General features: G+C 42.5%; 1 protein-coding gene across 4 annotated transcripts in view; it reads right to left on the reverse strand.

The window, feature by feature from the left end:
• Positions 1–392: 392 nt before the first annotated feature.
• The window catches only part of LOC121575568 (ral GTPase-activating protein subunit beta), a 63,588-nt gene continuing 40,336 nt past the window's right edge, over positions 393–23,644 (reverse strand). Inside the window, exons 13-30 of one of the 4 annotated variants that reach the window (XM_041888746.2) lie at positions 23,466–23,613; positions 23,189–23,250; positions 22,653–22,791; positions 20,213–20,346; positions 19,429–19,611; positions 18,866–19,017; positions 16,100–16,287; positions 15,729–15,835; positions 15,180–15,335; positions 14,189–14,398; positions 10,236–10,394; positions 9,199–9,376; positions 7,415–7,537; positions 5,930–6,066; positions 4,861–4,966; positions 4,536–4,614; positions 3,010–3,158; positions 393–2,238 (exon numbers count right to left, since the gene is read on the reverse strand). In XM_041888746.2, the coding sequence (XP_041744680.1) occupies positions 2,024–2,238; positions 3,010–3,158; positions 4,536–4,614; positions 4,861–4,966; positions 5,930–6,066; positions 7,415–7,537; positions 9,199–9,376; positions 10,236–10,394; positions 14,189–14,398; positions 15,180–15,335; positions 15,729–15,835; positions 16,100–16,287; positions 18,866–19,017; positions 19,429–19,611; positions 20,213–20,346; positions 22,653–22,791; positions 23,189–23,250; positions 23,466–23,613 (2,625 nt within the window). In that variant the 3' untranslated portion in view covers positions 393–2,023. Of the gene's footprint in view, positions 2,239–3,009; positions 3,159–4,535; positions 4,615–4,860; positions 4,967–5,929; positions 6,067–7,414; positions 7,538–9,198; positions 9,377–10,235; positions 10,395–14,188; positions 14,399–15,179; positions 15,336–15,728; positions 15,836–16,099; positions 16,288–18,865; positions 19,018–19,428; positions 19,612–20,212; positions 20,347–22,652; positions 22,792–23,185; positions 23,251–23,465; positions 23,614–23,644 lie in introns of all 4 variants that reach the window. The other 3 variants (XM_041888745.2, XM_041888744.2, XM_041888743.2) reach the window with 3 other exon arrangements.

A 23,644-nucleotide genomic window follows, 5' to 3' on the forward strand; every position in this document is an offset into this window, starting at 1 on the left:
GATGCACTCACACCTGCCTGCTGCCATTCCTTCACAAGCTCTGCACTGGTGGTGCCCCGATCCCGCAGCTGAATCAACTTTAGAAGACAGTCCTGGCGCTTGCTGGAGTATCTTGGGCGCCCTGAATCCTTCTTCACAACAATTGCAATTCATCTGATCACTCTTCATAACATTCTGGAGTATATGCAAATTGACATCATAAAAACTGAGGCAGCAGACTTTGTGAAAATTAATATTTGTGTCATTCTCAAAACTTTTGACCACGACTGTAGTATCACATCTGGAAAGGGATGTCAAACACACCAGCCCAGGACCTCCACATCTGGCTCGTGACAAATCATTTTTTTATCATCCAAGATGAGAATTCTTCCAACTGTGAATAACAAACAATCAACTGAAACTCACCTTTAATATCACCAATCAAAATGTGTTTTATATGTATACATATTTTGCATTTTTATCTGATATGGAAAGAAACAAACCAATTAAGGATTTCATTTTCAAATCCATACTAAAGAAAGTATAATCCATCAGCGATTTTGACTTCCTGAAGTTCCATATCGAGACTACCATCAGCTTCAGCGAATGTAAAATGCCACACGTTTTAGAGTGCAAGGAACAGAGAGCTGAAACAAAGAATGCACTAAAAGGTCAGCTTGTTAGTCTCGAAAACCCGACCCTAGGCAACACAGTGACTATGGTCTGGTTTTAATGATTGACTCTTTCGGCATAGAGGAACTACTGTACGTCACTGCCTATGTCGATAAGAAAATAAAATGATATCTGGGGACTCTCCCAAAAAATGACGAGGCAGACATGCCAGAATGTCGCAATTCAAAACCAGTTGGCAGGCAACATCTTTGCAAGGGTTTTAATTAAGGTAGTTGATGCAAACTAGCCACTTGTGAAATGCACTCATTAAAAATGACCTCCATGATCTCCATCTTGCTAGCTACTATTTTGTATTTTATTCAAACGGATAAAGTAGTGGCGTAGGCAGTGTCGTATTTCCTCAATGCCAAAAGAGTACATCATTGAAACCAGACCCTAGTCACAGTTGGTTGGGAGTGCATTGAGTACATTACCAGGGTCACATTCATTAGGGCACACTAGCAAAACGCTGTGCAATGGAAAACACACAAGTTTTGGTAGTCTCTCCCTATTTTAGTATACATTTGATAATAATGAACACAACCCAGATGCCGATTAATATAAAAGGCTCAAACTACCTGAGATTTAAAGTAAAAGCAGAATTCCACACTTGAACTAACTGGTACAATTATGTATGTGGGAAGAGAGAATCCAAATTACTAGCGAAGTCAAAAATGACAATTTACTGAAGTGAGATTTGAGTTTTGTCAATATTAGTTTTTGTAGTGTCGTTGTTTAGTCAAATTAAAAAGTTGGATGTTTTGACCTCTCTTTTCCATTCCAGGCCAACATAATAAACAAAAAAACTGTTAGATATGGGAAAATGGACAAGACTGATGCATTTCATAGAAAAGCAAACTGAAGAATCGGACTTGAAATACCGCAGTGAGATGGCGGTGGGAACTAGTCACAGCCATAGAGTGGAAGCCATTTTGTATTGAGCGCCGATGGCAATCGCTTTGCCATGTGCCGCGTCACAAGTTTATAGTTAGTTGTTTAAGCAGATACCCTCTCCTCACAGCTAAGGTGCTTCCTTTGCCCAAGTCTGACGCCTCACAGCCAGGTGAGGTTAGTGCCACAACCAGACCCCATCAAAGAGTCCTACAAGGCTTGGGTAGAACTAGAGTAAGTTGCAGATGAGCAGTGTTGCAGCGCGGGGTGGGAAAAAACAAAGATGGCAGCTGCCGTGGCTGCGGTGACTCAACATAGAACATTTTTTAATTGTCGACCTCTAGTCGACTTGGAACGTGGCCACCAAGTGCTGATAATATAAATAACGAAGTAAAGAAGAAGAGAAAAGTTGTATAAATATATAGAATCTTTGCAGTCCCTTGTGACAGTCTCTCCCTGTGTAGGGAAGGGAGGTGAAAGTTCAAAGTTCACCGGTGGTGGGGTCACGGTTGAGGCTGCTCTCGCCGACCTCCTGGAAGAGTGCGGTGTAGAACTCGGGCTCCAGCTGCTTGTTGCGGTAGCGGTTCACCACCTCAGCGATCTTCTGTTTCCGACGCACGTGCGGCGGGTTGTACGAGTCGCTCTCCAGCCGCTTGCGCCGGCACGCGTTGATCACCGTCTGCCTTACCAGGAACCCTGAGACAGAGGGGGGAGGGAGAGAGTGAGGGGGAAGAGGAGGGGGAGGGAGAGAGTGAGGGGGAAGAGGAGGGAGAGAGTGGGGGGGTGGAGAGAAAGAGGTGGAGGGAGGGAGAGGGGGAAGCGGGTGATGGAGAGAAAGAAGCGAGAGGGGGAGAAAAGAGAGAGAGAACGAGGAGAGCCAGAGACACACAGTTGATATGTTGACGCTTGCAGAGCAGGACAGTGGGTTGGTTTCCCGGGACCACCCATACGTATGCACACACATGACTAAGCCGCTTTGGATAAAAGCGTCTGCTGAACTGCATATATTATTACAGTCTGCCTCACCAGGAACTCAGAGCGAGAGAAAAGAGAGAATAGAAGAGAGGGAAAGAGGCGACGGATGGCTCAGCACTGACGTGGAGAGAGACGTGGTGGAGCCAGGCATCTGCATCTGGGATGACTCACTCACACATTTGGCATGTGTGAAGACGAGAAGCGGGGGTCTCTAAGATCACCGCCTGGTAACAATCTCTCTCTCTGTCTCTTTCTCTCTCTGGCATAACTCATTTATATTCCTCAACAGTGATACTGTGTCAGACACATGACTGTTGAAGAATGCAGCATCTCTTGCAGACACTGGCAGTTTGCTCGCACACATACACACACACACACACAGTTGTCACGAGTCATTGTGATAGCTCACACACACCTTTCACCCCTCCCCCCTCTACCCATACCTTCACACACACCCCTTCCCCACACACCTCCTCACCCCCAACCTCTCACCTAGTGACCTCCTGCTGACCACCATGCCGTCCACCAGGGGGACGACCATGCTAAACTTGCCCTGGGCCCCGTGCAGCCGGATCCGGAACAGGCCCGTCCTCAGAGGGTGGATGAAGATCACCTGCACATCCTGACCGGACGTTGTGGGTCTAAGGAAGGGGGGGTGGAGGGGGAGGAGGAGGAAGAGGGTTGGACAGGCATAGAGAGAAAGGGAGAAATTAATTTGCCTCTCTTGCACACTCACTGGACTCTACCCACATATATTACACTGACACTCCAATACACACAAACACACACACAAAACACACACATGCATATTGATGCCACACACACACACTTTCACACTCTTCACGCTGCTGCTACTCTGTTTACTTTCTATCCTGATTGCCTGGTCACTTTTACACCAACCTTCATGTACATATATTACCTCAATTACCTCGTACCCCTTCACCTTGACTCGGTACCAGTACTCCTTGTATATAGTCTTGTTATTGTTATTTTATTGTGTTACTATTCACCTTTCTGCTATTCTTTCTTACTTTTGAACTCTGAAATGTTGGGAAAGTGCTCGTAAGTAAGAAAATCACGGTAAAGTCTACACCTGTTGTATTCGGAGCATGTGACAAATCACATTGATTTGATTTGAGAAAGAGGGAGAGAGAGGCAGAGGAGGAAGACGAGGGAGAGAAGAAAGGTGGAACAGAGCAGATATGAGACACTGTCCCCGCTGCAGAGGCGCTATGAGCACCTCTTACCATCCTGCCTTCTGAGGTCAGCCACCATGCACCATATTAGCTAGGTTTTGGTTCTGTACTGCCTCTAGTTCGACCCCTTGCACTTGTCTCCTGTTTTATATGCTGCCCTGGCAAGATCCCCAGCCCCCTGTGTCCCGTGACCTACACTGCGCTGTCTGTGCTACATGAACACTAGTACTCGTCTGACCCCGTTGGTCCCCCGCCACCATGCTGAGCCCACATCAATACGCCTTGCACTAACTTAATAATACATGCCATTTGTATAAGACTTTGCTGTAAAGGACAACTGTCTGGTCTTGGTGGTGGTATATACTTGGAGCTTCTACCTAGAATGTCAGAAGAGGATACATTTCTTTCTAGGGTTTTGTCCTTATCATAGTCACCCTCGCTTGCTAAAAAAATTAATGAACACTGTGAAAATGAATAAGTAAAAGGACATTTTGTTTGACTGATTGATTGAGAAGCCCTCAAATCTGCAGTGCTCCATAATCGTTGTAGCAACTACTTTCTCAGTCCAATTCTCCATCATCTGACTTAACTCTAAGTATAATGGATATAAAATAATAGGAATAGTGAATACAGCTATGAATCCTCTAGTTTCTAGCTGTCAAATCCTTGACGATCCAATGGTCCCTCCCTTGGCCTCCTCTTCCAATGAGCTTTGAGAGAGAGGCGAGGAATAGAGGGAGGAGGAAGCAAGGACTTCACAGCTAGAAAACATTTCAGACACAGTCTCTGTGTTGAGTAGTGATGGATGAGAGCCTTTAGTACCTTGTTGAGGCGCTACTGTTAGCCGTGGTTTCCACTCCAGTGCTCGTCTCGCCCAGCAGGTCGGCCAGGGGAAAGTTCTCTACAACACAAGAATTCAACATACATTGCGGTTAAACATTTTTAGATGCACAAAATCTATTAAGGTGAACTTAAGTCAGTAATTACAGAAATATGAGGACATTCATTTATAAAAGACTTATTAATAAAATATCAAAATTAATAGTTATATAGAATAGACTCATCAACTGGATCCAATTAATTTATAAAGAACCAAAATGGCTGCCAATAGAGGTCAGTTTCAGCATGACGCAGCAGGTTAGCCTACCAATATCATCGTAGCGCTCCACCCAGACCACCAGTACTTTGGTCTCTGGTCCCATTGGAGGGATGGTCCTGCCGGGAGGCATCGTCTTAGACTTCACTGTAGGACTCTGCGGGACAGACAAGCCAAAATCATGTAAACAAGCTAGAACAAGGAAAAACAGCAAAAAAGCTTTGTTGTTGTTTGAATTCCAGATTGTCCCTTTAATCCAACCTGCACATAACGTTGAGGCCTTTACACAATTTTGCCGAGCTATCATTAGTGCTTGAATTTGTTAGAAAAAAATGGCAAAAAGCACACCCCTTGTTAGCTTACAAATTTGAAGGGGAAAAATCAAGCCCGAGGGAGTGTGTGTGGTATATGGCCAATATACCATGGCTAGGGGCTGTTCTTAAGCACAACGCAATGCGGAGTGCCTGGATACAGCCCTTAGCCGTGGTATATTGGCCATATACCACAAACCCCCCCCGAGGTGCATTATTGCTATTATAAACGAGTTACCAACATAATTAGAAGAGTAAAAATAAAAGTTGTCATACCCGTGGTATATGGTCTGATATACCACGACTTTCAGCCAATCAGCATTCAGGGATCGAACCACCCAGTTTATAATAACCGATCTATAACTATGTTTTACTCAGTGATGCTATAGGCTAGAAACAAGCATGCCGCCGGACCCAGCTAGCTCCTATCCCTTGTTAACTTTTAACAATTCGACCCCTGGCTATCACCATTCATTAACCCCAGCTAAAAAGCTGTCCGTTGGAAAAGGCACAGCGTCCCTATTCAGAAGGTGAGAATGAAAACCAGAAGTTAGGGTTGTTTTGGCAATCCAGGAGCAGAATGAAATAACACTGGGGTAGGGTTCAGGTTTAGGTTTAGATGGGATTTGGGCTTTGATCAGGTGGGTCTGACTGAGAAATAGAATACTTGTATTCTTAAGGGGCACTTCACCACTTTTTAACCTACATATATTTTCACATATGTAGACACTGGTATGTTGTTGGAGATAATAATAATAATGTAAAAAAATGATGAAGTGTCCCTTATAATGGTTTGCGGTTCATCTTACCCTCTGTGCGGGGGCCACGTTGTCCGAGTGGTTGGGGAAGAGCTCCAGTGTGAGGTTGGACTGTTTCAGCAGGCTGGGCAGCAGTTCCATCTGAGAGTCAGAGTCCCCCGTGGGGAAACTGCTCTCCGACGACTCCGCTATAGGAACAACACAAAGACAAGTGAGAACACACATATAGTCTGCATCCCAAACGGCACCCTATTCCCTAGATGACCAGGGCCCCTATATAACATTAGTGCACTACTTTTGACCAGGGTTTTGGTCAAAAGTAGTGCACTATATAGGGAATAGGGTGACATTTGAGACACACCATAGATAAACCCACGCCATCAGTCACGGCATAATGTGGCTAAATGTTTTACAACAGAAAAAAAGATGAGGCTTTCTAATTGGACAGATAGTCCCTCCCTGTTTCAGTCCATTTTCTTCTGTTTGGTGCCTAATGAATCCACCCCTGCTCAATGACTTTCTAATGCAATTACAAAGCTCTAAAGAACATTTGTTGAACAAATGAGAGGAAGTCAATAAAGAGAGAAAAGAAGACAGGAAGATGGGAGAGCGAGATGAGGAGAATGGAGAGAAAGGGATAAGTTAAGATAAAGAGAGACGAGGAGTTTTTGGTTTCATTTAGGTTGAGAGGTTTATACCGCATAAAATGAAAGATAGTTGGGAAGATATTTTTGATGTCCCAAAACCATGGCATCAGGTTTATGAACTGATAAACAAAACAACATTTGGCGCATCAATCCGTTCTTTTCAATTTAAACTATTATCTAAAATTCTCCCCACAAAAATAAAGCTCAATATATGGGGGATTAAACAGTCAGCCCTGTGCAGACTCTGCAATGAAGAAACAGAATCAATAGATCATCTCTTTTGGTACTGTCCTTCGGTGGCTCGCTTTTGGAGTCAGGTCCAGAAGTGGTTGTTGAGTCATAATGTCTGTGTTCAGATGGACTTACAAACAGTACTGTTAGGAGATCTGAAAAACGACCATCAATCAAATGGGAAATATGATTATATTCTTAGGTAAAGTATTTATATTTAGGGCAATCTCGGTAGAAATAGTACAAATAGAGAGGTTCAAGACCTTCGTAAGACATCACAGTAAAATAGAAGGATGTATTGCAAAAGGAAATAGTGAAATGGCAATACTGGGAAAGATGGTTTAGTCTGTGGACATCTGAGGGGTGGAATTAAGATTAGAGGGATTGGTTGATTTGACGATGCACTAGTCCAGTAAAAATAGGAGGCTATTTGTATATATATTGAATTTGAATGTTTTCCACCAGGTCCTCTAACCCAGGGATCAGAAATTGTCATTTTATAGACTAATCTGTCTGCTAGTTTCATAGCTGATCTCCCCCCAACAACAACAACAAAAACAGATTAGGAGTGGAGGAGAGAAAATAAGAAGGGAGAGATAGATGAGGAGTACAGGAGAGAAAATAATAGAGAAAGATGGGAGAAAGGGACAAGGCCCACCGGAGGAGTCTGTGAGCGAGGGAACGACAAAGGCGATCTCGGTCAGGGCGTCGGCATAGTACAGCACCTGCTTCTCTCCATTGAACACGCCCCCGCCCGTGTCTCCCAGGGTGACAGTATCATCTGTGGGGACAGAGAGGAACTTCTTTACTACTAGGGATGGGCATTTGAAATATTTTCACTATTCAAATAAGACCATGAACGTTTTTCCGAATACACACGTGAGAAAAAAAGATGTGTTTGCTGCGTGACTCAGCAGAGAGGAGCAGCAGGGCGGGTGAAGGGCAGGTGCCCATGTGTGAAGAGGGAGGGAGAGAGAGAAAGTAGCCATACTTGCGCTAGTTAGACAAACTTTTTGCGGCCATATCTATACCATCTGGTAGTGCCTGTCTTGACTGCATCAAATCGATGTCAAGAAAAGATCTACGCTAGCCAGCTAAGTTAGCGAACTAGCTAGCGAGCAAGGCTAATTGAAGCTATTTTGCTAGGCATCCCGTCCATTTCTACAACAACTCCATTAATTTTAAACAACAGTACCTGTTGAAGGTAACTTAATTCCACAATTTTAATTCCATTTTGCATTGATTAGAAATATCTCACTTCATCTGCCAGGCTACATATGGAGTCTCTGACTGTTAAGCCTTGTTCACACAGTTTTGTTTTTCAAATCCATTTTGGACTACTGACTGTCCAAACAGCAAGTTACAAGTGACCAAATCGGATGTGCTTGTGTTCAGACCTCAGTCATTTGCTGACAATGCAACATTTGTTGTCATAGTAACAGCTGGTGTGTGTGCAGGGGTGTAGGCAGATTGGTGGTGGTGCTTCCTATCACTCAGAAGTTGTGTAGCAAGCTAAGGTGACAACAATGCCTGTGATGGACGTTTCCCAGATGCTTTGAATGTTAAAAATCATAGGGTAAGAACACTTTCAAAGCCTCAAAAGGATAAGATTATCCAACTTTCAAAACAAGTCCTTTTTGGCTAGCCACAGCAGTAACTGGCTAGCTAGGTAGCCGTTTAGCTTTCTAGCACATTCACTAATTTGTTTGTAAACAATTAACAAGCAAGTTAGCTACCACATGTTCTTGTCAAACTGTCAACAGAATAGCTAGCAAGCAACAAGATATGCCAAATAACAAATCCAAAAACCACTTGAGGGCAAATAAATCTGATTTGACCGTTCAGACAAGTCTCATGGCCAGAAATCAGATTTGTATCATACTTCAAACCACCTACTAAGGTGGTTTGAAATGTGGCTTTAAATATCAGATTCCATGTGCTTTTTGGCTATTCAGACTGCAGGAAAAATAACAGATTCGAATCGGATATGCAAATAAATAGGACTTGAGTCACTTTAAACTGCCAATGTGAACACTGCTTTAGTGCCACTTTGATTGCCCAACAATAACAACAAAATACATGTGTGAAATGTGTGATGTGCTGGTTACCGGTATGTATTTTATGGGGCGCATGTCATAAAAACTACATTCAAAAGTTTGTTGTTTTATTAAATTAGCAATGTCAAATGTCATGGTAAACTTATATGTAGCAATGTCACATTAATAATTGTATTTAATTCAGGTAAAGCCTTTTCATTGTTAAAATAGGCCTATAATTAATCCAAAAAATACAAATGAATACTCACGTAAGTAATCGTATACTAATGTCTGTTCGGATATCCGGATATTCTATCAACCGTGCCCATTCCTACTTAATACTGTAAAAATATATATATATTCTCAGGTTGGCATGATAATGCTCTCTCCTCCCTCCCTCTCTCACCTGGTGGGCTGCTGTCTCCATTATTGTTGCTGTTGTTGTTGTTGTTGATGGACCAGCTGGTGTAGACGCTGCCCGTCCAGCCCGGGTGCTGCCCCACCTCCACAGGCCAGCCCAGTGACATCAGGAACTCCAGGAAGTGATGCTGCACGTTGGAGCTTGACTCCACGTTTCTCAGGATCTGGCATAGGACCGTAGAGTTAGTTAGAGGAATCATCATGGATATAACCTGTTTTTGCATGGACATTGCCATTGAGAGCGTCCACCATTTTGAAGTAGTCAACTGGGTGGGGACTCCTATGGGTTGGGAGTGATCAGCCAATGATCAGAGCATTGTCTTATTTAAATTGGATGCTATGGTTTGTAAATGGCTTGAAACTATATCACCACCATCTAGTGGCCACAATAAATGAATGACAAGATTTTAGTTCAGGACTCCAGCACTGCAGATGGCTGTAAATCACCAATATTAGCTTTACAACTTTTTTCAAACACAAAAAAAATAAGAAAATGGACTACTTTAAAAAGGAGATAAGACTCAATGGTGCGGCCTGTGCTTTCACAGACGCCATTATGGGGCAGGTACAAAGATGATTTCTCTAACTAACTCTAAGCATGGGACACAGTGACAGACAGTCCATTAACAGAGGAGTAAATGGTTTTGTATTGTAAAAGTTTGTGGTCAATTGCAGTTGTATTTTGCTGGTTTTATTAATAGATAGGTTTGAAATGAGACAGGGAGTCTGCAGATCTACCAATAGACCAGACTCTGGCACCTAAACGTTTTTTCAACCATTTTAGAATAGTTTAGCGTAACTGTCTAGAAGGAATGTCAGAGAAAATAGACTATAATATCAGGGCATGTAAGAAGTTAATCAATCAAGACTTTAGCACCGGTCCATAACTCCTGTGCTGTGTTCATTAGGGCACACAGTAGCAAACAGTTTAAACGTAGCAATGGAAAACAAGTTTGACCTTTTTCTTCTGTTTCGTTCCTACTGAACACAACCCTGTTGACACCCTCCATTTAAACCTATCACCTCCTGGCTGCTCTTCTGGCCGGCCTTCATGTAGAAGAGGAAGACGGTGTCACAGGGCCGGCAGGGCAGCAGGTCCAGGTAGCTCATGTCGTCAAAGAAGCCCGGCAACCCAGAGTCCAGTGCAATCAGGTGGGGAGGTAGGCGACTGTTGCCGGGCTCCTGGAGGGCAGGAAACATCAAGTTAAATGTGATTGGCTGGTTCATCAGCCAATGCAACCCTAAAATGACTTTACACATGAATTGGCCGGTTTAACTGCTGTATTTGGTTAACTATAATTTGCTACTTGGTGATAACACATAGGATCAAAATAAGCTAAACTAACATCAGCTGAGATTGCACCAATCGGATTCACCTTAATATGGCGTTCTATTTAAGTTGACCAGTTCTGCACCCACATCCTCTGCTGTTGCCTTGCTGCTGCGCTAAGCTATGCAATCCGCTTTTCTTGGATGCTTAATACTGCTTCTGCTGTAACATCACTGCTGCTGTAACATTGCTGCCACCAGTTATGCGTCGTCTGTTTTTGGCTAGCCCTCCACCACCCCAGCTTCCACCTGTTTGGTTCTGCTTTTTGTTCCCATCAGGAGGATTGGTATCTTGCTCACTGCCTGTAGTTAATTATAATGGCAGTAATTGACGCATTGCTCTGGCAGCGAGCTCCCCTGAAGGAACAGAGCCTAACGCCAAGACCAAATGCATTGTCATCTATTTTCTAATAAATGGTTAAACTAAGATGTGAGTTTTCTGTCTGAAATGATGTTTTAACTGAATAAATATAGTCATTTATTGATTGCATACTTTCTAGTTGATATACACTGAACAAAAATATAAACGCAACATTTAAAAAGTGTTGGTCCCATGTTTTAAGAGCTGAAATACAAAATCCCAGAAATGGTCCATAAGCACAAAAAGCTTATTTATCTCAAATGTTGTGCACAAATTTGTTTACATCCCTGTTAGTGACCATTTCTCCTTAGCCAAGATAATCCATCCACCTGACAGGTGTGGCATATCAAGAAGCTGATTAACCTCTACAGGATCGGTGTCCCGTATACAGGACGGTTGAGCTAACGTGCGCTAATGTGATTAGCATGACTGTTGTAAGTAACAGCAAACTTTCCAGGACATAGACATGTCTTATATGTGCAGAAAGCTTTAATTATTGTTAATCTAACTGCACTGTCCAATTTACAGTAGCTATTACAGTGAAACAATTACATTATTTTGTTTGAGGAGAGTGCACAACAACAAAAAACTTATCACGGCAACTGGTTTGATACATTCACCTCTGACGGTAAATAATGTACGTACATTCAGTAATCTTGCTCTGATTTGTCATCCTAAGGGTCCCAGAGATAAAATGTAGCATCGTTTTGTTTAATAAAATCAATTTTTATTTTCAAATGTAGGAACTGGGTTCTACAGTTTGAACCCCTGCTGTCTGGCTCCACACCCACCCCGCCCGGCCATCTAGATGTGTGAAAGTTAGTGTATAAGCTAATGATCCTGTATGACATTCCTGGGAGTGTGTAAACTTACATTTTGTATTACCATATCATTTTTGTATGTTCTCTATAGTTATGTACTTGAAAATGTATCAATTCACCAATTCGGCACATTTGGGCAGACTTCATACAAAATAGTCCAGTATTGCAATGCTTCACTGGATCAATCTGAAGCTTTGCACACACTGCTGCCATCTAGTGGCCCAAATCTAAATTGCTCCTAAACTGCAATATTATATTGTGGCCTTTCTCTTGCATTTCAAAGATGATGGAACCATTTTCTTAATAGAAAACGCATGTTTTTTTGTTTGTATTATCTTTTACCAGATCTAATGTGTTATATTCTCCTACATTAATTTCACGTTGCCACAAACTTCAAAGTGATTCCTTTCAAATGCTATCAAGAATATGCATATCCTTGCTTCAGGTCCTGAGCTACAGGCAGTTAGATTTGGTTATGTAATTTTAGGTGAAATTTGAAAAAAAGGGTCCGATCCTTAAGAGGTTAAACAGCATGATCATTACACAGGTGCACCTTGTGCTGGGGACAATAAAAGGCCACTCTAAAATGTGCAGTTTTGTCACACAACACAATGCCACAGATGTCTCAAGTTTTGAGGGAGAGTGCAATTGGCATGCTGACTGCAAGAATGTCCACCAGAGCTGTTGCCAGAGAATTTCTCTACCATAAGCTGCCTCCAATGTTGTTTTAGAGAATTTGGAAGTACATCCAACCGGTCTCACAACCGCAGACCACGAGTAACCACGCCAGTCCAGGACCTCCACATCCGGCTTCTTTACCTGCGGGATCGTCTGAGACCAGCCACCCGAACAGCTGATGAAACTGAGGAGTATTTCTGTCTGTAATAAACCCCTTTTGAGGGGAAAAACTAATTCTGATTGGCTGGGCCTGGCTCCCCAGTGGGTGGGCCTATGCTCTCCCAGGACCACCCATGGCTGCGTCCCTGTTCAGTCATTAGATTAGGGCCTAATTTATTTATTTCAATTGACTGATTTCCTTATATGAACTGTAACTCCGTAAAAACATTGAAATTGTTGCATTTTGCATGTATATTTTTGTTCAGTAAAGATTGACATAAGCTAGTGCTGTTCGTTAGGCTTACTCCTAATTAGCTGACGAAAAATAGGCTAAATGTGGACAGTTCTTCTAACATCTTCAATATGCACCTCGGACGAGGGACGTGCGCAGTTGCGTCCCCAATGTGTTGGTCTTCACTTATAGCCTACTTCTTAGCTGTGAGAAGGACCCGATCATGTGACAGGCATTGGCTAATAAGAATGTAGATATCAGAGAGCCATGTCTGAGATGACTTCTCTAAGCTGAGTGGCCCTCTGTTAGTGTGTGTGTGTATGTGTGGACACCTAAGCTGAGTCATAGAGCAGGCTGAGCATGTACCACCCTACTAGTCCCCCACTTTTTATGTGAAATCACTGTCACCCACTGATTAACTTGTCATTTTGCAGATAAAAAAAAAAGTTTTGACCTAGTACTATGTCAATATTTATCTTTAGAAATGATCATGACATTTAGCCAATTAATATAATGCAACTGGATTTTACCCCCATCTCAAAAGCGAAATTGTTTAGACCGTTTGGTATTTTGCACAGCTCGCAAAAATGATTGATGTCCTTTATGATATTACCATGTTCATGTAAAAATGACCAAATAAACTGACTGTTTAAAGCAGAACTACCAAAACTATTGGTGAACCTGAACAATGTAATTAAAATCTGAATGATTGAAAACACCAAATCAGCAGTTGGTTGTGTAAAAAGAAAATAAAGTTTGATAGGCTACTGTAGCAGAGGATGCATAAATTCTGTCACATCAGATAAGAGGTATTTTCGTAATAAAACTATACGAGTAAAAAACATTAGTGAACGGTCAATTCCTAACGTTTGAATCGGTTTTCTGACTGATGCATTATTCATTTGGATCGGTTTGGGCTCCCGCGGACCGATGCACTTGTATCTTAAACATTTGAACCGGGGATGATGCGTATCGGTGAACCGTTACATCCATTAAAAGAGCCCCAGAATGAATTTAAGATAACTCAAGAAATCTGTAATTAATTTAGAAGTTTTTGCCGGGGATGTTTTAGTTGCGCAATTTTACATCTAACTAAGGTGTTTGGTGCAGTATTGTGCGACGTGTTGTCTTATGTAAACAGTCGGCGCCCTTGAGCAGGTCTGTCGCACCGTTTATGCTATTGGATAAAGCGCAATCACCGCAGCTGTTCACCCCATGTTAGTGGGCAAATGGACATCAGAATTATCATATTTACACTTTGTAGTCCGTTATGACACTAGAATAACTAACAGTTTCTGACTCATAGGCTGTTTTCAAAGGGATTCGTTGCTTTTTAAAGGCAGTCGCTTTTTTAAAACCTCTCCTCTCCCCCTCCTCCCCTCTCTTTCCCCAGTACCTTGAGTGCCTCCAGTGACAGGAAGCCAAAGTGCGAAAGGAAGAGGCGTGCCGTCTGGAACTCCTGCGAGGGAGACGGGGGCTTGCAGTCCGTCAGCGAGTCTGGGAAGCTCTTGTTGCCCCAGCGCTCCTCGCTGCTGTGCTCCAGCGTCGTCTCGTACTCGATCTGCTTGGCCATCACGCCTCGCAGCTTGTCGTGCTGCATCTCCAGCTGAGAGTGAGGAATGGATAATGGTATTGCCCCTTGACACTGATCTAAGGTCAGTTTTGTATTTTTCACCCTCTAAAAATGGTTATGATTAGAAGTGGCTGGTCATAGATCTGTGCCAAAGGTCAGTGGAGGGGATCCTATGGCTGTTGCTCATTCAGATCTTCATCTTATAGTAGCAATGAAAAATAGTAGTAAAAAATAGTGCCATTGCATTGCTGGCATGTGGCATTGTATACATCCACAGAAATGCACCCATCCACAGACAATCCCCTCCTCAAAGCACCTCACAAAACACCAAACACTCACCTGACATGAACGAACCATCAACGCAGACAAACCTTCACAAAACCCCCAACAAACTCTCACAAAACCAATACAGTGAGCACCCAATAACAACAACTTTCGCTCCCACAGTCATAGTGGGGTTTTGGGAAGGTTTGTCTGCGTTGATGGTTCGTTCATGGATGAGTTCATAGAGAATGAAAAAATCAAAAGTTAGCCTACATTTTGTTTAACATTTGTGCTAGTTGTGCAAATGGTCCCATCTGGGGGCCATATTCATAAATCGTCTCAGAGTAGGAGTGCTGATCTTAGATCAGTTTTTACGAAATAACGAATAACAGGGGGAACCTGATTCTAGATAAGCACTCCTATTTTGAGTCGCTTTGTAAATACAAGCAAGGGCTGATGCAAACACCATCTCTACTCTACAATACAATGCTCATTAGGGCGATGGAGACAGCATGATTCTAATAAGGATGGACAAACGATGCTAGCCTACCTCCTTATCTAGGATATCGTGTAGGTCCGGAATGCTCAGGTCTGCTTTCACAAAAGGAATTTTGTCCACTTCTTCCGGGAAGGGTCTGTGTTTGACGTTTAACCGGATCCCCACATCATTTTTAGGAGTGGGTCGACTCTCTGGGAGAAATACCTGCTACAGAGAGGAGTGAGAGAGACAGAGAGAAGGGGGGGAGAGGGAGATACTTCTGATGAGATACAGACCCCTGGGAAAGGAACTGGGAAGACTCAGCAAGAAACATGAACTGACATATGATCATTTAGCATTGTTAAAGGTCTACGATAAGCATCTGATGAATGTCAATGTCCTGATGCAGAATTTTTTTCAAAATAGATCTGGCACCAGCAATCATTAACTTTGAATGAGATTAGAGATAATTTGTTCATTACAGCAATGTGAAAAAACCTGCTTCCTAACAATGGAGTTGCTAGTTAATAAGACGTCAATGTGAACCTTGACACTAATAGAAATGTGCTGAAACATATCAACATAATTAATATAAAGGGTTAACTAAGGTGTGTGTGTTACCTTCTGGCTGGCACGGGCCCCCCTGGGCTGGTGGAAGAGCTGCATGGTCCAGGCATGTCTCCCAGACATCCCCCTGATCAACATGGTCACGGACGGACAGGGATCTGCTGAGACACACACACACACCAACACACAAGGCAACCAGGTCAACAGGGTTGTGTTCATTAGGCACAAAACGGAAGAAGACATTGTCCAATGAGAAACGCCAATTTTCGTTTTATAGTGCAAAACACTTTTAAACATTTAACATTTGAATAAATATGAGGATGATACCGTGAGGATGATGACTGATAACGTGAGGATGATGACTGAGAACATGTGGATGATGACTGTCAAAATGGTTCTGGGATAACATATGAAGGCTAACTGACTCTGTTCGTTGCCCAGCGGCTGCTCCAGCATGGCCAGGATGACCGAGTTGTCTAGGACGAAGTAGCGGAAGTTCTTGCGGCTGGTAGAGGTCAGCCTGGAGTACTTGATCAGGGTGTCCTCGTTCAGCAGGCTGCAGGGGGAGGCGGGGCCACTGGGTGACGGGAACGCCCCCAGGACCTGCATTATGCTGACAGGGACAGCAAAGACAGGGGATGAGGAGTGACTCCAGAGGTGCTGTGCATTCAAAATACAAAATATATACGAGGCAGGAATCCCCGCTATAAAACATTTCAAAAGCAGAATTGTATGAGTATGAATAAAAATGGCAACCCTGAACTAAGCGGATAAGAATACAGGATAGGTCAAATTACATTTTGGGGAATTATCCATAAATACTGACAGGTAAAATGGTTGAAACTAATTTAAAAGCTACAGTCTGCAATTGGTACATCCATTTTTGGATGTACCAATTGTGGCTAGGCCACTCCAGGACCTTAATGTGCTTCTTCTTGAGCCACTCCCTTGTTGCCTTGGCCGTGTGTTTTGGGTCATTGTCATGCTGGAATACCCATTCACGACCCATTTTCAATGCCCTGGCTGAGGGAAGGAGGTTCTCACCCAAGATTTGACGGTACATGGCCCCGTCCATCGTCCCTTTGATGCGGTGAAGTTGTCCTGTCCCCTTAGCAGAAAAACACCCCCAAAGCATAATGTTTCCACCTCCATGTTTGACGGTGGGGATGGTGTTCTTGGGGTCATAGGCAGTATTCCTCCTCCTCCAAACACGGCGAGTTGAGTTGATGCCAAAGAGCTCGATTTTGGTCTCACTTGACCACAACACTTCCACCCAGTTCTCCTCTGAATCATTCAGATGTTCATTGGCAAACTTCAGACGGCCCTGTATATGTGCTTTTTTGAGCAGGGGGACCTTGTGGGCGCTGCAGGATTTCAGTCCTTCACGGCGTAGTGTGTTACCTATTGTTTTCTTGGTGACTATGGTCCCAGCTTGACAAGATCCTCCCGTGTAGTTCTGGACTGATTCCTCAACGTTCTCATGATCATTGTAACTCCACGAGGTGAGACCTTGCATGGAGCCCCAGGCCGAGGGAGATTGACAGGTCTTTTGTGTTTCTTCCATTTGCGAATAATCGCACCAACTGTTGTCACCTTCTCACCAAGCTGCTTGGCGATGGTCTTGTAGCCCATTCCAGCCTTGTGTAGGTCTACAATCTTGTCCCTGACATCCTTGGAGAGCTCTTTGGTCTTGGCCATGGTGGAGAGTTTGGAATCTGATTGATTGATTGCTTCTGTGGACAGGTCTCTTTTATACAGGTAACAAACTGAGATTAGGAGCACTCCCTTTAAGAGTGTGCTCCTAATCTCAGCTCGTTACCTGTATCGTTACCTGTATAAAAGACACCTGGGAGCCAGAAATCTTTCTGACTGAGAGGGGGTAAAATACTTATTTCCCTCATTAAAATGCAAATCAATTTATAAAATTTTTGACATGCGTTTTTCTGGATTTTTTTGTTGTTATTCTGTCTCTCACTGTTCAAATAAACCTACCATTAAAATTATAGACTGATCATGTCTTTGTCAGTGGGCAAATGTACAAAATCAGCAGGGGATCAAATACTTTTTTCCCTCACTGTATGAGGGTAGAGTTTGCAAAACAAATACCCACTGGATTGATATGTAACTTTCAAAATACAGAAATCCTCCCCGTATGATGCATTTTGTAAAATGCATCATACGGGGATGATTTCTGTATTTTGAAAGTTACATGTCTTGAAAACTTGATTTCTGACAAACAAAACATTTTGGGACTATGTCAACACTAATGAAACAAATACCAAGATAGTTTTGGGGAGGACATTTCCTTTAACTACAAAGTAGCCTATGCTTACCTGGCAGAATGATATCATGATTATTTGCATCAATCCAGTGGGTATTTGTTTTGCAAACTCAACCATCACATGCATGCAAAAACACTGCAACAAAAACAGCCTCTTGCTGGTGCACACTGGAATTAAAGGTTTACAACACCCACACATTTTAATGTAAATTGAGTTTTCCTTTAACATTTAATTGAGAAGGTTTTTGAGAAAGCCTTTCCATCTACCAGAAGACTGTTTACATTAGCATCATCGCTAACGGCTACGCAAAGTGGTAGACCTGCGCACCCCACATACACAGACGAGGAATTCTTGTTGCCTCTTCAGAAAGTTGCCGGAAATACGAATCACTGATGCATTCTGTTCATGTCTTATGATAAACTTTGTTACCAAGTTCAATCCCCTACTAAGTCAAATGCGTTTTTAAAATTTTGTTGAATTCCGTTTTAATATCTGGGTTCAGTGATTCCGTCAGCGTTCTCCATATCGCAGAATTTATAGGGCCCTATACTAGCTTCACTTCTTCTAAGCTTGAAAAGGACAACTTCTAAATGTTATGCAGTGAAAACAGCTAAATATATCCAAATTTGCACTTTAGTAACCACATTGTGGGCCTGTTACAATACATAAATCATGACGGATTTGAAGAATATCCACTTTGTTAGATCAAATTGGTTGAATGTGTGCCAATGAAAGCGTCCTGCGTTCCATTGATATGTTATATTCTTCAAGAATCAATGGCTTTATATCATTAATTTAAAAGTCAGAACCAACCACAGATTGCCCTATTAAGAGAGAGCTAAAGGCAATGCATCTTTCCCTAAGAAACATAAATGTACATTCCCATTACTCCTCTCAGGTGGCACTCACCATGACAGGGTGGCCTCGGCAGCATCCTTCACCCTCATGGAGGCCGGATTGTGCTCCTTGTCCCCTTTGTACCTCACTTCCTGGTCACCGGTCTTAGACTTACTGCCTGATATGCCCAGCTCCACAATCTCCAGCACCTCTATCAAACAGTCCTGCAACAAAATACTATGTAATTGCATGGCACAAAAGTCGGGAGGTGAGTTTAGACTTTAGAGAGCTCAGCTCATAAGGCAGAGAATAATGACTATATAAGAGTCAATCATGACATGATGTTAATGGAGGATTTGGGACCATTTGAATGAAGATTGATTCAAAGGGGAGATTTGACCCACACTTCCCACAACTCAAAAGGTTGATATTTGCGTCTATAGTATTTAGTAGTAGCGTAGTCCAAGGGGTGAATGCTAACTTCCCCTTAAGTCTAATTCCCACTTCGTCATGCATTGAAATCAATGAGAGACAAAGTGAAGAGAGACTCTTCTGTCCATGCTTAGATGGACCGAACAGTAAGAGTAGTATTCAGTACTGTAGGTAGAAAGGAGGTGGTGTTGTTGTTCCCCTACCTTTTCGTTGAGCATGTCGGGGTGCTCCGTCAGCCACACACACAGGCACTGGAAGGCCGCCACGATCATAGAGTGCAGGTCTCGGGAGTGGAGGGGGGCTGGCCGGCTGCACTGATACACAATATAACTGCACACCGAGCTGACCGCACGTTTACGGTCCGCAGACTCCACACTCGCCCTCACCTGAGGAAGACCTTATTACTGATGAATGCGTTTTTTTTTTTATTGATGTGTGTATTTTCTGTAATTTATGTAATTCTGTAAAAGAGACCTTGGTCTCAGTATGACTCCCTGATGAAATAAAGGTAAAATAAAAATAAATAGGCTACTGTTTGTTGTTTCTCATACTATCACTAAGATGGGAAAGGCAAGTCATGTTGGCAAGTCATGTTGGCAAGTCATGGAGTGCTGTGCCCTTGTAGTTATGATGTAGGGCCCACACACTCAATGGTTCCAACCAATATTTTTAATTAGGTAATTCACAACGTTTCCATCCTTGTCTTGGAGCAACTGAGTGTGCTAGGGAGCAAACCACAATAACTGATATATGCATTTGACTATGTGCCAGCAGCGTAACCTTGGCCAGGCCAGCACGTCAGCAGCTTCAGGGCGGCCAGGGAGATGTGAATCTTCCCGTAGCAAAGCGTTTTCAAATGTTGCAAACCCTAAGGAAATGCGCATCTCCACCTACCTGGACTTGTCCAATAAGAACTCATTCTTCATCCCGTTGCAAGATGTTTGAAAATGTTGCATGCCTTAATGAACAGGACCCTGGGGCTCTTACCTTGGCTAGGCCGGCCAGCAGCTCCAGGGCGGCCAGGGAGATGCTCATGTCGGGCCTCCACTGGGAGTTGAGCCTCTGGGTGACCAGGTGGATGCTGCGGATCAGCAGGCCGGCGGCTGTATCTGTGTGGAGAGCTAGGGAAATGACCCCCCCAGATGACGACACCATACCCCGAGCAGAGAAGGAGAGCTAGGGTTAGTAACTACTGGACCAGGCAGAGCACAACTAATAAGCATCAGAAACACACACACACACACACACTTAGGCCTGTACACACACACAGCAACCGGCATGTCGACAGTACTGTATGAGGACAAACAGGCACACCCAAACCATTGTTAATTGAAGTAATGGCTTTTTTGGTAAGTATGAGGTTAGATATTGTGGTTGTATAAACCAGGGTTGGGGGTCAAATTCAGTTTTCAACTCATTGAAATCTAAAAATCCTCATTAAAAATGTTCAATTCATGAATTCACACCAACACTGGCATAAACCATGTCCAACGTTCCTTTTGCCAATAAAGTTGTAGCCAAAACTAGGACAATTTTATCAACCAAGAACATAATAATAATAATAATAATAATAATAATATGCCATTTAGCAGACGCTTTTATCCAAAGCGACTTACAGTCATGTGCGCATAAATTTTTACGTATGGGTGGTCCTGGGGATCGAACCCACTACCTTGGCGTTACAAGCGCCATGCTCTACCAATTGAGCTACAGAGGACCACATTGAGCTACAGAGGATATTTTGGTACATGCCATGTCTTTAGCTGCCACTACATGGCGATGTAATTTCGTTGGTATCAAATAAGTAATTAAGAATCTATGATGTGCTTTAAAGTCTTAAAGATGAATGTCACATTTGCATAAAAGTTACATACAAATCTTAATGCAATACAAAATGGTAGCTATATGATGACTATTTAGCTGAAAGATTCAAATTTACTGAGTTGTTAGTCTAGCGATGATATTGATATCAGCAATAAAATAAAGTCAGAGGAACACTATTTATATGTAGATCTTAAAGTAAAAGTTACTTTCAATAATGAAGAGGCAAGACAGATGGAAGTGTCTCGAGTTGCACACTGTTTGTTACATGTAATTTCTATACCTTAAAGTTAGCGGAAAACTATGTATCTGAAACCAGCTAAGTTGCTTCAATCGCAGTATAGGCTACAATGAATAATTATTGTCATCACAGACAAATAACAAAACCGATGTAGCCAAAAAGGGAGGAAATGACTATACACTTCTTTTAAGACTAAACCACAACCCCCGCCACTCCTAAAAGTCTACATCTTCATAATCTTCTTCATTGTCATTGTCGTTACTCAGAGGGCGTCAATAATAATAATAATCAAAGAATCAACAAATAGTGTTGTATGTAAGTGTTTCACTTGTCTTTCAGACGCTTAGAGGTGTTCATATTTAGATGAAAGACAAGGCAACAGTTAACATTTCAAAGTTTTTCAAAGATTCTGTTTGAAATAAACTTGTCAGAGAACACATAAGAAATTGCAGAACAAATGCTACACACAAGAGGGAGCCTGCATTTAGTGGATTTTTTGTGGATTTTCAGCACATTTGCCCATTATCTACTTATTATTATAAAATATATTTGCAGCCAGTCAGTGGGAATAACTTGGGATGAATCTCAATTGTATGTCCTTGATTCCTCATGTCCTCTCTCCTTACCACCTACTCAAAATGCATTGGAGGAGAAGATCCTAGGGACGGAACCTCAGATCTTCTACTCCAATGTGCTTTGAGAAAGAGGCAAGCAAGGATTATGTGAGGAATCGAAGAAATGCAATGACATTCAACTCCAGGTCTTGGTTCATATTCCAGCTCCCAAAAAAACGACATGCATATGCTGAATACCATAACGCATGCAGTTAAAGAAGATGTTTATGAACAAGTTGCACACGCTGTATAGAGAGAAGAGCTTGCAAGTGACAATACACACAACTGTCTCCATTCTGATAACAGTAGTATAGTATCATTCAAGTGACACGGCATCACTGCAAATATGAAAATAATAATGCATTTTTGGTTAATCAGGGAATCACCTTTACTCAACGTCATATATGTCCACTACACAATTAAAGCTTGGCTGACAGGAATGAAAAAAGGTGAAAACACAGTGTCAACATTCAAAACGATAAAAACATTTTTGTTTTTACATTGTGCCCGTCTAGCTTGTTACACTAGTTAAGAAACTTTGCTAAGGCCTCATCTTCAGAGCTACTAACAAAGAAGGGCTGAGGGTTGGTTGATTTTGGCACACCTAGGTCCAAATGTAATTTGTTTCCTTTTAAGATTCTTCAGGTGCGCATGATTGAGCTTCCCTGGCACACTTGTGCCAATTAAACATATTAACCCAGGTCAGGATTTTGGAAAAGGGCTCATGAGTGCGTTCTCGAAAGGTGCTCACCATAGTCTCTGAGGAGGGCCTGGGCGGGCCTCTCGCTGTCGGGGGTGGTGGCCTCAGAGCTGCCCCCGCTGGCGTTGCTGATGCCACTGTTGTTCCTGCTGTGGCTCTTGGCCAGCGCATGGCTGCCGTCCACACTGCCCTATTGGGGTGGCATTAGAATGTTCAGCGGTCATGGTCTACTCAGATGATTAAAGGAATATTTTACTAGAAAAAACATTTTAGCCTTTTGTTCATTAGTCCACTATTGATAAGGTCCCTTAAACATTTTTGGGGATAAACAGTGTACTAATGAACAAAATACTAAAATATGTTTGAGTAAAATATCCTTTATTTAACAAGGAAAGACCCTTGAGGTTAGAAACATATTTTATGGGGGCGACGTGGCAAGAGGTCATCAATAAATCTGTATTTAAAGGTTACATATTTTTTTATTAAATGATCTCTCTTAGCTACATGTGTAGTTAAGTTTGCTTTATTTACACGTCTTTCTAGTTGAGTGAGCGTTTCTACAGCGTGGAGTACAATAGTCTTACCACCTCCGCTTGGGCACCGATGGACTCCAGGAGAGCAGAGTCTTGGACAATGTTGAGCATGGCACCTGTACAGAAAAAAGGCCTTTAGTCTTTCCATTCTAGTTATGGAATTATATTAATTGATTCTGTATTACGTAAAAAGAGAAAGACATAAAATTACACATTAATAAATAATAATACATTTCATTTATAAACACATTTTTCATTGTAAACAATCAAAGTATTTTTGTTGTTGTTGTTGTTGTTGTTGTTGCTGCAGATAAAATTGAGATCAACTAACCCAGGATCATCTGCGTGTTGGTGGGGTCCGTCTCCGTCTGTAGGGCTCCTATTAGGATGTTGACCAATCGCAGCTTGAGGGAGAGGAAGGTGACGGCCTTGTCATGCAGCGAGTTGTCATCATTGCTAAATTTGCCCTCCAAGAGCACCTGGAACATACAAATGATTCATGAGGTTTAC

The sequence above is a fragment of the Coregonus clupeaformis genome, chromosome 10 (assembly GCF_020615455.1).
Source record: "Coregonus clupeaformis isolate EN_2021a chromosome 10, ASM2061545v1, whole genome shotgun sequence".
NCBI lineage: Eukaryota > Metazoa > Chordata > Actinopteri > Salmoniformes > Salmonidae > Coregonus > Coregonus clupeaformis.